This window comes from Propithecus coquereli, unplaced genomic scaffold (genome assembly GCF_000956105.1).
Source record: "Propithecus coquereli isolate 6110/MARCELLA unplaced genomic scaffold, Pcoq_1.0 Scaffold112, whole genome shotgun sequence".
Lineage (NCBI taxonomy): Eukaryota > Metazoa > Chordata > Mammalia > Primates > Indriidae > Propithecus > Propithecus coquereli.
The window spans coordinates 3,118,434-3,134,498 of record NW_012135192.1 but is presented as its reverse complement, the minus strand read 5'-3'; the positions used below and the strand labels follow the sequence as shown (position 1 = coordinate 3,134,498).

The window sequence follows — 16,065 nt, the reverse complement described above, 5'->3', positions numbered from 1 at the left end:
AATCCTCCAAGATTTCCAAGGTTTCAAACCACTCTACTGAAGTTTTAGGCCTTAGTAGGAGTTATTGTTCTTTTAAAAGATCTTCAAACGTTTAGAAAAGCTCAATATTCAAAGCTTAATTTCTGAGGCTAGATAGCACAAATAATTAATTCATCCAGGTAGCAATCAAGATATTGAAAAGTACCCAAACTTGACAAAACCTCTGCTGAACTTTATTTAGCACTCATACTAGCTTCTGGGTCTAATTTATATGTGTTTGGAGATGAATATTTTGGATTTGAACCCATATGTATTTGGTTTTTGCCCAAAATTCATTTTTTTACAGCCACTTTACTAGAAAAAGTATCAGCTATCATTCTCAACATAACACAGAGATCATATTGTTTATATAGGCAACAGGCAGGTCAAAATAGCACCATCTCTTACGCCTGCCATCCATTTAGCAACACCATCCCATCCCTCGCCACTGACTAATCCTATAAGCATATTTCCATGTACATTTAGAACTGGATGCTTTCATTGCTTGTACTATTATTATTAATACCTCACTGCTACTTTCTTCCTAAGAATAAATAACTCTTCTTACCCTTACGATAGCCTTTAAAGAACTGCCTGAGAATTCAGATTATTTAGATTTCTGAAATGTAGTAACACTATGTAAACTCCTCCCATTTAGCCATCCTTTCACTTTCCTAAAACACAGAGTAAAAGTGGGCTAATAACTAAAATGTTTGAAATACATGCATACCCTTAATACTACCAATTACTACACACTTCTGAGGCAATCTAGGCAGATCACAATACAAGTCCCTAAGAGGGCTGGCCATGAGGAAAATGATCAGGATTTAATGAAATATTTTCACATCAACAATCAGAATGTTGGATAACAACCCTGACAGTTAAGATCCAAACCGACTGGGCCTACCTTTCCAAGCAGTCCTAGCAGCACTTAGGAATCACAGAAGACAGAAATCCGTCCACGTAATGTTGTCCAGTTACCCAGCAATTGCTTGGGCTTTGCCTATTCAAGAGTCTGAATAATTCCTCTCACCATTAGTTTGAGCTTAGCGCCTTGAAAGGGTGGCTCACCAAAAACGCTGATTGAAAATCAAAGAATAAACAAAAGAGAGGATTATTTTGGATACACACCTGGGAAGCTGCTGAAGCTGATCAGCCTTGGGCCCAAAGAAACCTCGAAATACACAAAACACAAACTGTTACCGACAAACGTCACAGGAAGGCATCACCAGAACAGCAATCCAATGCTGCCATCTACTGGCCATATATGTGTTAAACCATCTCCGAAAATTAAAATGGCTAACTAATTTAAGCAGGTGATTTTCATTAGGCTTCTTAGAGTAGGTTCTGGAATAAATGTGGCCACCTCCCACACAATAGAGTGAAATTCACACAAGATAACCATCGACATAAAACAGCTTGTATGTTGGATATACAATATATTTATTTAATATATACTAAGGGAATCGATACATAAAGACTCATAGCCACCATGCTTTGCTCTGGGATCAAGCCAGGAGGACTCTCTCTTACACCTGGCCTGCTTCTCTTACTTAGGTCACCCTTGGATATTTGAACTACAATCCTTGTCCTTTACTCATGAGACTCTAAGTTCCCTGCAGGCAGGGACTATGTCTCCCTTTTTTACCACTTCCCCCAGTACCCAACTCAGTGCTTTAAAAAACGTTAATGAAAGAACGGATGGTAGTGACAGCAAGTGCCAAGGAATCCAGTCAAGCACCGAGGGAGGGCCGCTCTTTATCAGTAGAGCATTTTATGGTATACCTAGCACTTTTACTTGCTGTTACCTATTACCCACTCAAGAACTCCTCGGTTATTATTAACACCATTTTAAAGATAAGGACACTGAGGTTCAGAAATTTAAATGACTTGTCCTGAGTCACTATTAAATGTAGCTCTATCTTTCTGGGATTCTGTGAGACTGTGGTGTGTACCCATCAGCTAGAAAACCAACACTCCAAGAGTAAAACATGCCCCCTGAAGGTCCACCTGGTAAATGAACGTGACCACCTTTAAATTTTGCATACTGTGGACTCGTATGACGTTAATTTCCAGATCCTAGAGACTGGATCCTAAGTGCCAATTTAGGAAGATATTATTTTCTGGTGAGAGTCAAATATTTGAGTCAGTGACTAGTCTCCAAATCTGTTGCTGAGTACGATTGACTGAATATAACAGGCATGCCTGGAGCACTCAGCAATTTCAGCGAGGCTTACTGTGGGAGCCTTACAGCTGAAGCCTTCACTCTCCTCAGGCAGTTCAGGCTGCAGTTCGGCAGAGACAGGACAGGCTTAAACACATGCATTCCTGTGAGGCTGCCTGGTTTCAAACCCTGGCTCCACCTTTTACTAATAGGATCCTGGACAACTTATTTACCTCTCCACGCCTCAGTTTCTTCATTTGGGGATGCCTACTTCATTTGGTTACTGTGAGGAATAGTTGAATTAAATTGGACATACCTAACACATCCTAAGTCATCAGCTAAATGTTAGCTATTCTGCTACATTCGGTGAAGCTCACTTCTGGGCTTACAGAGACGGCTATTAACATTTGAGATAATGTGCCAGGCTACTTCCAGGTATTTTCATTACTCTTTCCAACAATCCAGCACAGTGGGTATTACACTCGCCAGTTTATAGACGTGGATACTGAGGTTAAGAGATTGCAGTTTTCTCAAGATTGCAAAACTAGTACAGGGTTTGGCCCTGGAGAAAGTTACTTTACCTGTACCTTGGACTGCTGCTCGTCAGCATCTCCAACCGTGCTGACACCGTGTCAGGACAACTGTGATGGATGACTCGGGCCAGGGTGTGTGCCAGAGGCACACACAGCAGCCCATTCTTCACGCCAGGAACAAGCAGAGGTCAGGTTCCACCTCCTCCGTTTGTCGACGTCACTGCCATTACACACACACACGCTGGCACAGCACAAAGTGTACGAAGCAGTGTCACACCCCGCATGGCATTACCAGAGATATCAAGTGAAGGTCATGATTCTCAACCTAATGTGTCTAAAAATACAAGCACCTAGACACAGTGTGACAATCCAAAGGACCTCTCTTTGCCAGGCAGCAGTCACAGACACATTCTTTGGACAAGACTGCCAGAGTGTTTTCCGGACAAAGCTGAGCTGTACCTTCAGTCATGACAAATTTCTCTAGAAAATATCTCTAAGGAAAAGGAAATCCCTCCACAATAAAAGCTAGTTTAACACAGTTGATGGGTGCTCAGTTGTGTACTGGCTGGCCAATTATTTCCACCAGCTGGGCTTTTCTAGCACAATGCTCTAGAGTGAAATGAAGGAAAAGCAAAAGCTAAAAATCTGGTGGTATCCCATCGCTAACATTTCTGGGACACTCAAGAAAATGATCTGTTTTTACAGTTATGAATGGAAATATGAAAACTAAAAGGAATACTTTGCTGACAGTACAGAGTTCTCTCCGGATCAGGGGTCTACAAACTATGGCCCAAGAGCTAAATCTTATTGGTACCCTGTTTGTGTGCTGCCTGTAAGCTAAGAAAGGCTTTTGTATTTTTAAATGGTTGAAAAAAACCCTTAAGAATAGTAATACTTCATGACATGTGAAATGATACGAAATTCACATTTCAGTGCCCATAAATAAATTTTACGTATTGTATTGTCTATAGCTGCTTTCACACTACAACAGCAGAGCTGGGTAGTTGCGACAGACATATGGGGCCCGGAAAGCCTAAAATATCTGCTAGCTGTCTCTTTATGGAAAAAGTTTGCCAACACTTGCTCTAGATTATATTAAAATGAGCCAGACACCTGTAGTCCCAGCTACTCAAGAGGCTGAGGCAGGAGGGTCCCTTGAGCCCAGGAGTTCAAGGCCAGTCTGGGCAACAGAGCAAGACCTCATTTCAAAAAAATAAAATAAAATAAAACTGTATAGTCCGTTTGTATATATATCATAAAACCAATGAAAGATTTATAGTCACTTAAAAAGAGGGGAACCAGTTTTCATATAAAAATTTGCTTGAATAATTAAGGCACATGTAGGAATAGAAATTTCTTTAATAACCTCAAGTAAAACTGTCAATGGTTTTAAAAATCTGTATTCCAACTACTCATTTTTTAGAACAAGAATTGATACTTCGGATACAGTCAAAGGTCAGTGGGCAGGTTGACTCCAGATTAGGAGAGCAAAGTGGAACATACATTTGCTTTCTCTCCTTCCTAAGATCTTTCAAGAATAAAGTAACTACATTCAAAAAAGGTTAAAGAATATATCAACAATACCAGGATACAAGAATGAATATGTGCCATAAATGGGCCAAAAAACTGAGGGAATTCCAGGAAGACAGAAACAGGTTTGAATTTATAGAGAAACCAGAGTGGGGAAGATGGCAATACAAGCTACCAAGGGTGAATATGGTTCTTCCCAAGGGCACCTTGAAGAAACTCCAAGCTGAGTCAACAAATAGGAAGGGCAGGAGAGGGGCAATTGCTAGGGTAATTCATTCAAGAATGGAAACTGAAACAGCTGCACTAGTTACAAGTGGCCCCTCACACCGACAAAAGCTGGGAAGGATAGAAGCAAGATGGCTCCAAAGAAGCATTAGAAGGGCTCCCAGGGGTAAATGGACCTGAAAGGGAAGCAGACCAGATCAGGAGCTAACTCTGAATCTCAACGATAGTTTAAAAAAAAGGTGGTGGTGGTGAGAGGTTAGAGTAAAACTGAAGAACAGAGAACAAAGCCTTCTTTACTTTGGCAAAGGCACGGGTCCCCAGCCTGTCCCTCCCATGCAGTCTACAGGGAGGCCCGGCTGCTCACTCTACTGACCGCCTTCCCACCTAGAAAGCTTGCAGACTGCTTCCTTTTCAGGAGAGAGGTCTGAAGGAGAAACAGGCAGCCATATCTGCATATATTTAAAGCTACAAGAGATATTATGGACGCAAAACATAGGCTTCTATGAAAAAAGGAGCAATTACAGAACTAGTAAATGTCTAGGAATTTAAAATGACTGCAGAATGGAAATCTTTTAAAAATCTCATGAAATAGAGAAGAAAGACATTAAACATGAATGAAGAGACATGAAGGACTGATCCATATGACCAACAATCTGTCTAACAGGAGTTCAAGAACATGAGAACAAGAGACAGTATAGTGGATAAAATAATCCCAGAAATGATATAAACTTTGCCTGTGCTAAAGAATGGTCCTTAGATTGCATGGGCATACCAGATGCTCAGATGTTTATCCTGATGAACCTTTGGAACACCAAGGATAAGAAAATCTTGTAAGCCTCTAGAGATAATAAGTATTCATAGTGATATTTAACGTTCAGAGGCAAAAGATTTTTTATTATGGGCATGGTGTTACTGCTTTAATTTTTTAAAAAAATTAATTAAGAACATCATCATGAAATTATTTCCAAATAAAATTCAGAATTATTTCCAAATAAAATTTCAGAACCAATGTTATAGCTTTTTTATAAATTTGTCTATCTGGTTTTCACCGGAAGACCCACCAAAAATAAAAAATTAAAAAAAAATTTCAGAACCATCTGAAAGAGAAATTAATTCTAGAAATAAGTATCTGACCTATGAGATTTGAAAGAGAAACTTTCCCCTTCAGCAGACCCTCAATGATAGTTAACATCCATGAAAGCAAAAATAAAAAGGAAATAGAAAAGTATTACATCCAAGGTATTATTAGAATCTGCAGAGTAACTTCCTTTGCACCCTGTCCTGGACAAGGTACTGAGAGTCACAAGCGCATGTGCAGACTTGCAAACACACCTGCGGCAATGGAAGGACAGAAAAGACGGGAAAGGAAGAAGACACCTGGTAGAGAGGCTGCGTGAGACGAAGGGACTTCCCAGATGCCCCTCTGCAACAATTCTTTCTGTAATTTCGGCTGCATTGTAACTTTTTAAGCACTTATTTTCACGGACTTCTTATACTACAGCCTGTCCCAAAAGTCAATTTTACAAAATTTTTCATTTCTAGTCATACAATATTTGTAAAATTTTGTAACGAATATTTTGTAAATAAAGGTACATTTAGCTACAATTTCCCATTTTTCCTATGTATGGCGACTTTGGGGACACCCTGTACAATTCTGAGTATGGAATAAAAGTGGTTTTAAAATTTTCCTTTCTGCATAACCCCCCACAATCCAACAGCAGTGTAACTTTTGGAGGCAGGAGAATGGCCACATCAGCGAGACACTTATGGCAATGGGTGAAATGGGTCTCCTCACAGGTGAAGTGGCTGTCATCTACCCTGGCTACGTGTCAGAATCACCAGATGCTCAGGCCCCACTGCAAATATTAAAATTCAGAAGATCCGAATGGGGTCCAGGCATTTTTTTGACAGTGGAAGGAGAAAAAAAAATTTTTTATAGGGACATTCAAATTGGATGGTACGAATTTTCTTTAGCCTTCTTTCCCCTGGGCACTCTTGCCCACATCTAAATTCATGGTAACTATGTTCCAAGTGTTGCTTTGAGGCCACAAAGAGACAAGAGGACAGGTAAGGTTTTCATTTGTGGTCTTACTCCTTCTGTGGGAAGGCTGATTTCTCCCTATTCTAGGAATAAGAATAAATCAAAAATATCTTACAAAAGTCCACGTGGGTTTACCATGAGGCCAAACGCCCACGTGCATTATCCTTCAAATTTCTGAGTATTTACTCTAGTATAATACCATCATTTAAATGGCTATCAAGGCCCTATAAACTCCCATTAGGCAGGAGTGACTTTGAACAGCAAATATACATGCTGTGAGTCTCCCTTCTGCTCCTAGCCCTTACAAGAAACCAGAATATATAACTACCTCACTTTTCTTTTAGTAAATATCATAGAAACCTCTTTGGTTATTGTATTTACCCCCTGTCCACTCTGTAAGTATTACAACTGCATGGATACACTTCCATCACAATGTCAGTCTCAAGTTTATTCTCAGGGAACTTTCACAGATATGTTAATTTCTTCCTTATAACCTGCTTTTGTTGGGTGAACGTTCTTGCTCAGGGGGTCTCTTGAATTGCGTTAGGCCCAAGCTCAAAGATCTTAACACTCTTCTGGAGTCCTCTTCAGAGCCTCTCAAACTCCTCAGGAATAAGTACCTTTAGAAAGGAGGGTGGAGCTCACAAAATACTCCCCAGACTTTACAAAAGAGTCACCTGGGGCACTGTTCCGATACACAATTTACCAGGCTTCTCCTCAGGAAATGGATTCAAACAGATGGATGAAAGACCAAAAATCTGCATTTAACAAGTGTCCCAGATGATTCTCGATGTACCTCTTTTCCAAAGATGTTCACCACTGCTCCCTGTCACATTTGCTACCTTCTTCCAGGAATGTGTGGCCACCTCTTCCCACCCCTCCAACCCACCTTCCCCCTTCCCAAATACCTTCCTTTCACCTATTCGAAGTAAAGGGTGTTGTGAAAAATTCAGCCACCCTGATTTATCTTTCTTTTTAATTCTTACTGCAATTAGTCATGTGGCACAATGTAATATTTGCCCTTTTAAGTGTATTGTTCAATAAGGTTTATGGATAAATTGCTATCAATTTATCTTATTTATTTTTTTCTAGGTATAGTGTAAAGAGACAGCAAGCAAGGTTAAAAGACTTGCAAATGTTTATATATAAGCGTGTTGAATGTGATTCTGGAGCCATGGTTATTAACCCAAAAGCCCCCAAGAGCTCACTGTATTTAAACTACTACCATTGAATGCTACAGAAAAATGATGCCTTAGTTCTCCCACAAGGAAACCAATTTATTCTGCAGAAGCTTGATAATTACAAGTTTTCCCATTTTTTTCTCTCTCATAAGCAGCTTACTCACATAGTTAAAGGACATACTAAATAAAGCCTCCTCCTCAAATGAGCTGGTATTTGCTGTTAAAATTGTACCAAGAAAAAAGCAACATGTTACAGTGGTGGAGAACAGTAACTCAGCCAACTCTTCATTATCTGAGGAGGAGGAATCGGGAGGATAGCATTTATAAACCCACAGATGACTCCTGCCTGCACTTCACCCAGTACAGTAACTGTGGCAACTGCCACCTCTTTATGGGGACTGCTATCCTTGCTTGAGAAAAGGAAGAAAAACACTAAGATCTCCAAGGTCCCGTTTCAATTTTAACAACCTAGAATTTGATAACTGCAAAGGGACCGTACTGTCTTCTTCCCTATAAAACCTTCAATTGCCAAGGGGCCTAAGTCAGGAAACCTGATATCAAATGAGGCCAAGCACTGGGACTTACCATTCCCCCTCACAAGACTCTGGAGAGAAGAATGGCTTTCAGATCCATCAAGGCCTCTCGCACTCGTGGCTGCCAGTTGTCCAAACTTTGGGACATGTAAGAATAATCTGCAGTTTTATTGTTACTTTGTTCAGAAATGTGGAATCCAGGGCCTATCATGAATGATTCTGATTTAATAGGTCTACAACAGGATCCAAGAATCTGAATTTTTAAAAAGAACCTAATGCTGGTTCTGAAGCTCCGTGGGAAACAATGCCCATTTTGTAAAGTGCTTCTTCTCTCACCTTTCCTCATCCATGCCTAATGCCTTTCCCCAGTTGGTCCGACTTTTCCCAAACAAAATGTTTGGATAGTAATCTCTTCCAATCCTAGCCATGCTTCAAGGTCTAGCTCAAATGCCAGTCACTTCTAGAAGCCTAAAAGCATCATCATTGCTGAAAAGGACTTCCCACTCTCTTGTGCCCTTGTGCCATTTGCAAGTCAAGAGAATAGAAGGTGTCCCCTGTCACTAAACAGCCATTTATTTCTTTGTGCAAATCTCATCTCTTACTGGGCAGTAAACCCCTTAGGGACTGACTAAAGCTCACATTTTTTATCTCCTATAATAAAACACCTACATTGCATGAGACATTCTGTAAAGACCTTCCTGAATGAGATCAAGCAATTAATGAATGAATGTAGGCACACATTTCTTCTAATAAGTAACCAAAGCTAAAACTGCACAAAACAGGACAATTCCCTAGATTTTGTACTCACTGTCTACAATAGTTTAAGTATCATAACCTCCTTCAATTTCCTTATCTGTCAAACTAAGGGGTTTCAAAGGACTTTTTAAAAGTTCACAAAACACTTTCTTTGTCAAAAGCCTAACATTCCAAATGCTCTATGTGACCTGACCATTTATTCCTCAGTTAACACACAACCATCCGTATCTGTGTTACAAAAGCTTACTGCATTCCCACCATGTACCTACTAACCCTGTCTCTGAGGGACTCTGAGGGAATTTAAGATATCAGCTGGTACAGCAAACACCAGTGGTTTTTACTTTTCCCACCTCAAACCTAACAATGTTCCTCTGGAACATTTTCAGCAAAAAACCAAAAAACAAAAAAATTAGGTAGTACCCATTCTAACAGTTATTTCACAATGTGCCAAATTCCTATAGAATTGGGTAAAAAAAATCTATGACTAAGTTCACTCTTTCTAAAAAACAATATAGTTTTGAGTCTCCAGTAACCAGTTTAACATCCCAATTTTAAAAGTGGATCCCAGCCTAAATAACATGAATAGAGCTTAATCACATTTCAGATGATCATTTTTGTTAAAGAAAACCACATTGAACCTATTCTTTCTACTGCTCAATTTGTCCTTCTTACTCCAAAACTTTCTTAGCAAAATGTAGTTACTTATAATCTAGACTGGTTATACAAATGTGTTAAATAGCAATACTGACCACAACCAAAATACACTCTTAAAAAGTGTTAAGAAGTAATTGCCAGTTTTGAAAGAGAAACTGCATTTTTCAATTTTAAAAGTGTAATTAATTTGTCATTTGTGGCCATAGTAATGTGTCCCTCAACAGAAACTGAGATGCCAAAAAAGCGAAACCCAAAGTAGTATAAGATGATGTATAAAAACTGCTATTGGTGAAAGGAAAGTGTCACTTTTATAAGATCTTAACCCAGGTATACAGGACACAGACTGACCTTAAGTATTAAGAGTGAAAGACTAAAAACAAAAACAAACAAAAAACAAATGCAAACGAGTCATATGTGTTATTAACATGACTTTAAAAAAAATTCAGAACATCTGGGCCATGCACGCCACACGATCAAATAAGTATCACTTTAAATTTTTTCCATAAAAATGTCCATAAGTAGTGCAATAAAAAGTGTAACCAACATAAATAATTTGTGGCCTGGGAAGGGGGAAATTTAACGTAGGGCCAGAGCGAGAAATACTGAAAGCACGGCATCCAAGGAGGGTCAAGCGGGAACCTGGATTCACTCACTGTTCCAGTTCTTACCAGACTTGAAGCGAGCCCCAGGCAAGTTGGGAGAAAAAGGGAACGGAGACGGCAGCTCGGGGAGAGGACACGCTCCCAGGCCGGACCCCACAGGGCTTCCCATTCATTCCGCGCCGTCTCCAGGGTTGGCCGCCCGGAACCGCCGTGCACTCACCTGTTCGCGAACACGACCTCACGGCGCCCGAGGCTGCCGAGGCCGCCGCCAGCAGCAGGGGGGACGCGGGCCGGGGGGCAGCCGCAGGCCGGGGGACAGCCGCCGGCGGGGACGACTGGCGGCGCAGCCCGGGGGTGGGCAGGCGGCGCAGGCCGGGCGCGTCCCTCTGCAGCAGGGCCGAGCAGAGCCGCCGCGGGCTCTGATACATGCCGGGCGCCGCCGCCACAACCGCCGCGGCCCCTCGCGCGCCGAGGAGCGGAGCCCGGCTGGGGCCGAGGCCGGCGAGCCGAGCAGACTGTCGGGGCAGCCCGGACCGATGCTCCGAGGCCCCTTCTCACCCCGCCCAGGTACTAGGGAAAGTCCTGGGCAGCTGAACCTGCCGGGAGGGCGCAGGAGCGCGGCAGCGGCGGTAGCAGCGGCCGTACGGGCGGCAGCCGGCTGACGAGAGCCGGGGTTACCGGCGAGCGCTGCGCGCTGACAAAGCGGTCGCTACCAAGCGCGAGCGGGAGGGGCATCCGCGGGACCGGACCCGAAGCGACCAGGCTAGGCTGCCTAGGCCCGGGGTAATCCTATTTTTAAAGGAAGGAGGATTTACAGTGTTCCATAGCGCGGGGCTGTATGAGGTCTAAAGGAAGAAGTATCCGTTGACACGGTTTTAAAGAAATAAGCGTCCCCTTCCTCTGGCTGGAATGGAAGCACCCATAGGCTGGGAATCCCGAGACAGTTCCAGGGCTGTGGCCCAGGGGACACGTGTGTGTCCGAGGGGAAGACGGCATCCGTGTGTACGTGTGCGTGTGTGTGTGGAGACAGCAAAGAGCCTCTGCCTTGGACGCCTTTGGCGGGGTTTGTTGCGTTAAACGAAATTAAGCACGATAAAGCACCGACTGTGTGCGGGGGCAACGATGATTAAAACAAGGTCCCTTTTCTCAAGGATGTTATACTCAGGCAAAGGGGGCAGAAGGTGGCAAAAGAAATCAGGCCATAAAGTTCTACAAGCTAGATTAAGATCAGTGCCACAAGATGCCACAAGGGTCAGAGGTTACAACAGGCCCAGGGTCTCTACAAGGTTCATTAGAAGAATTGGCATTTGAGTTGGTCCATGACCATGACATGGAGGTCTAGAATTTACACATGTGGAATTCGGGACGGAGTAGTGGTGCTTTATAAATGAAAAAAGCAAATAAGGACAAAAGCCCTGGGTGTATTTGGGGAAACACCTGCTCTTAGTTATGTAAGATGGAGACTAAGAAGACAGATGCTTGGATAGGTTATACTGTGGCAGGCAAAGATTATGCTAGACTCAGTTTGGTAGGTAGTGATGAGCTGTTGATGTTTTGTGAGCTAGGCAAGATGTGATAAGGACTGTGCTTTAATTGCAAGTTATACGTCTCTGGTACATGAAAAGACAAGAAAAAGGACACTAGCTGAGATAGATATTCCAGACCTGCACCAGGTTAATGGTACTGGAAAAGAATGGATGGAAGAGACATCTCAGGTAGATTGGGCCGGAAATGATGACTAACCAGGAATGGAAGTGGGATGAGGCAGGAAACCCCAAGACTAGATTCCTATCTGAATGACTTATGAGTTAGAAATGTTCTGGGCCCCACGTGGTTGCTCACACCTGTAATCCCAGCACTTTGGGAGGCCGAGGCAGGAGGGTTGCTTGAGGCCAGGTGTTTGAGACTAGCCTGGGCAACATAGTGAGACCCTGGCTCTACAAAAATAAAAAAAATTAGCCAGGCAGGTGGTACATGCCTGTAGTCCTACCTATTTTGGAGGCTGAGACGGGAGGATCTCCTGAGCCCAGAAGTTCAGGGCTGTAGTGAGTTATAATCTTGGTGCACCATTACACTCTAGCCTGGGTGACAGTGAGACCCTGTCTCTAAAAAACAAAAAAAAATGTTTTGTTGGTTTCCCCTGATTTTGCTGATTCCTTGTCTTGTGGAATTGGGAGTTTTTCATCACCAAGGATATTAAAAATATTTTTCAAACCTGGGTTATACATCTGACACCCAGAGGGTGTGGATGAATGAGCTGGCACAAGTTGGTCACAACTCCTGGCAGACAAGCTCCTTGGCAAGTCATTAAACCCTCTTAGTCTGAATTTCCTTATCTGTAAAACAGGATCATATATTAGTCATTAGGTGAAATAAAAAGTGATAGTACAATTTACCCATAAAAAGTGTCTTGCAAATACAGCAAAATGTTGATTTAGAATCTTGGTGGAGGGTATATGAGTGTTCACTTACAATCTTCTTTTTTTTCCATATGTTTGGATATATTATAATAAAATGTTGGGAAAAAACTGCTTTGAAAAATGAAAAGTACTGCGCAAATATAAACTGTTTTTTTTTTCATTATTGTTTTGTGTTTTCTGTCACCCAGGCTGGAGTGCAATCACACGATTATAGCTCATTGCAGCTTCAAACTCCTGAGCTCAGACAATCGGCCTGCCTCAGCCTCCTGAGTAGCTGGAACTACAGGCACATGCCACTCTGCCTGGCTAATTTTTTTTATTTCTTGTAGAGACAGGGTCTTACTGTATTGCCCATGTCTCAACCATTCCTCCTACCAGCACCTCCCAAAGTGCTGGAATTACAGGCATGAACCACCAAGCCTGGCTAAAACTATCATTAGTAAAAGGGATTCAAAGAGCATGCTATGCTGAAAGTGAGTCAGTAATGTTATTTTTATACCATATTAAACCGTGTTTACTTTAAGCAATCAGAAATATAGAAATTAAAACTTACTTTAAAATTCATTCAGTAAATATTTGTTGAGTACATATTATGTGCCAGGCTCTATGTTGAGGGCATACAAAAATATATTGAATAAAGTCTGTTCACAGTTTAGTGGGCAAGACATTGTATAAACATAAATACTTTTAATTATCTAATAATAAATACGGAATCACGACATGGACATGGCCAGGGTGTGGTGGGAGCAGAGAAGAGGAAATACCTAATTGCCTAGAGAAGCCAGGAGGGGCTTTGTGAACAAAACGACTTCCAAGTGGAAAGAGACCACGAAGGCTATCCACAGAGAGAGAACAGTAGGGCAAGGAAGGAGGCATGCTCCAGGAATTGCAAGTAGTTAGATAAGGCTCGAGTCCAGGGTGCCTGTAGGGAATGGCAGGAGATGAGGTGGAAGCTGTGGGCAAGAACTGAAGTGTAAAGGACTTCAAGAGGTTTGGACTTGATCCTGAAGGTCGTGAGGACCCACTGAAAGGCTAAACGGGTAGGTTGCACTATCAGGGTCGCATTTTTGAAAGATCATCCTGTTAGCAGTGTGGAAAATGAATTGGAGACTGGGAAAGAATAAGAACAGTGCAGATGAGGAAGAGTATATATAGGTTCAGCATCTCTGGAGAAGGAGCAGGAGAGTATGTATACGTATTTTAAAAGAATACTGCGTGGATCATTCTGGTAACATACTCCTCTTCCCTCAGTGCTACCTCCCAAACAAATAAATGGGGGCAATGATGGTGGAAAGGAGATGGACTGAAGAACTATGAAGGAGACAGAAACCACAGAGTCGAATAACAGATTGAATCTAGGGGCAGAGGGAGGAGAGGATGGAAGCTAGTGATGACGTGGGTGCCTGGTGGATAACGGAACCAAACAGGGAACATAGCAGAGATTTCAGAGGAAGATAGTGAGTTTGTATTTGAACATATAATTGTGATCCGCCCTTGGAACATCCAAGTGAAGTTACTTTGTAAGCACCGGATAGTTTGGCCCCAGGTAACCTCTGATTTCTTTTCTATTACCATAGATTAGATTTATTTTTTTCTAGTTTTATATAAATGGGGTATACAGTATATACTCTTTAACATAATACTTCTGAGATTCATCCATGTTGTTGTGTATCTCATTAGTTCCCTCCACGCTGTGCCTGGGTAGTAGTCCATAAACGACACAATTCGTTTATCCATTCACCTGTTAGTGGACATTTTCCTAAATAGTGCTATGAATGTTCGTGTACTAGTCTTTGGACATATATTTTCATTTCCCTTAGATAAATGTCTAGGAATGGAATTGCTGGATTGTGTGGTAAATCTTTCATAAAAAACTGCCAAACTGTTTTTCAAGCGACTGTCACCCAGGAAGACGCAGAGCCTCATTCCGAGAGGATAAGCTAGAGGTTTGCTTTTTAAGTAAAATTATTTTCTCTTTTTATGATTTTAAAAAAATTGATGTAAGTAATAGATGAATACAGTTTCACTTTAAGACATGTAATCATTCAAACAACAGAGAAGCAGCCTGATTTCTAGCGCTCCCCCTTCCCTGGTAACTTACGGTAACAGCTTCCTTGGAAGGAGCTTGCCCAGAGCACCTGGGGAGAAGCTTGGGCTATGGTGTCTGGGTCAGCAGAACGGTCGGGAGAGCAGGTGCCTGAGAGAGGGCTGCACTGGAGTGAACTGGGCTCTTTCATAATTCCCCTTGGTGTGTTGGCTATGGGGGGATTGCCTTTTAGCCTTTTGGGAATAACTATATTTAAAGAAGGGCTGCTGTTTAAGAACAGATAGTCTTTTCCCTAAAATGTACAGTGTTTGATAGATACAGGCAGATTCCTGCTTCTTGTGCTCATTTTTCTAGACTCCATTCAAACCACAGCCCTTTGGGTACAACTCAGAAGAGTTTATGTTTTACGTCTCTATGTTCCAGTTATATCTTTCTGAGGATACATCCTAGATGGAGGTTCAGCAAACACCTGGTCTTTTCCCACAACAATTGTAAGATGTGGATATCAGCCATTATGTATTCTCCTTTCAAAATGGTAAATTCATCCTGATTTTATCTGTTTTGGGAGTGGGACAGAGACACCTTAACTGAAATTTTAGCACATTGACTATTTGTCTTTTTTTTTAAGAATGAACCCTAGACTATCCATTCTCAGATTGCAGGATACTTGTTTTCCCACAAGAAAGGTGTGCATTGGGGAGCTCAGTTTCATGGCCACTTCCTGTGATTTGGGGTGGAGGGTGTAGGAATCTTTATGCACTCATTTATATGTTCATTCCATAAACACTCATTTTGAGTACCCATCATATTCCAGGCACAGTGCTAGATGCTGGGGGTGTGATACACAAGACAGACAAGGGTGCCTTACAGAGCTTACGTCCTACTTGAGGGAAGAGAGACAGACACTAATCCCGCAAAATAAACAGGGGAAGTATACAGTGTGGTCAATGCTGTGAAGAAAGTAAATAGGACCATGAGCTAGAGAGTTAGTAACATTTCAACTGAAAGTGAAGAATGAGCCCCGCTTTAGGAAAAGCTGGGGCAGGGAACTGCCAGGGTAATGACCTTCCTAGAGGTGGGAAAGCATTTGGTCACTTTGAGGGACAGAAAGGAGCCCACATGGCAGTAGCCTGATCACAGTTGTCATAGAAGGAGTTTGGATTTCATTCTAAGAGCAATGGAAAGTCATTGGAGGGTAAACAACACAGGAATGACGACACCTGGTTTATGTTTTAAAATATAAAGCAAATTAAAAACCATGAAACATTTGGTTGTTGGGTGGAAAATGGGTTGTAAAGGGGTGTGGTAAGAATGGTATTCAACTCTGCTGCCTCCCTGGTGACCTCTTAGCTGAAGCAAAC

At 42.0% G+C, this 16,065-nt stretch overlaps 1 protein-coding gene across 1 annotated transcript in view; it reads right to left on the bottom strand.

The window, feature by feature from the left end:
- The window catches only part of CCRN4L (CCR4 carbon catabolite repression 4-like (S. cerevisiae)), a 32,191-nt gene extending 21,324 nt beyond the window's left edge, over positions 1–10,867 (bottom strand). The window contains exon 1 of the mRNA XM_012654861.1: positions 10,458–10,867. Within this exon, the coding sequence (XP_012510315.1) occupies positions 10,458–10,665 (208 nt within the window). The 5' untranslated portion in view covers positions 10,666–10,867. The remainder of the gene's footprint in view (positions 1–10,457) is intronic.
- Between the last annotated feature and the right edge of the window lie 5,198 nt (positions 10,868–16,065).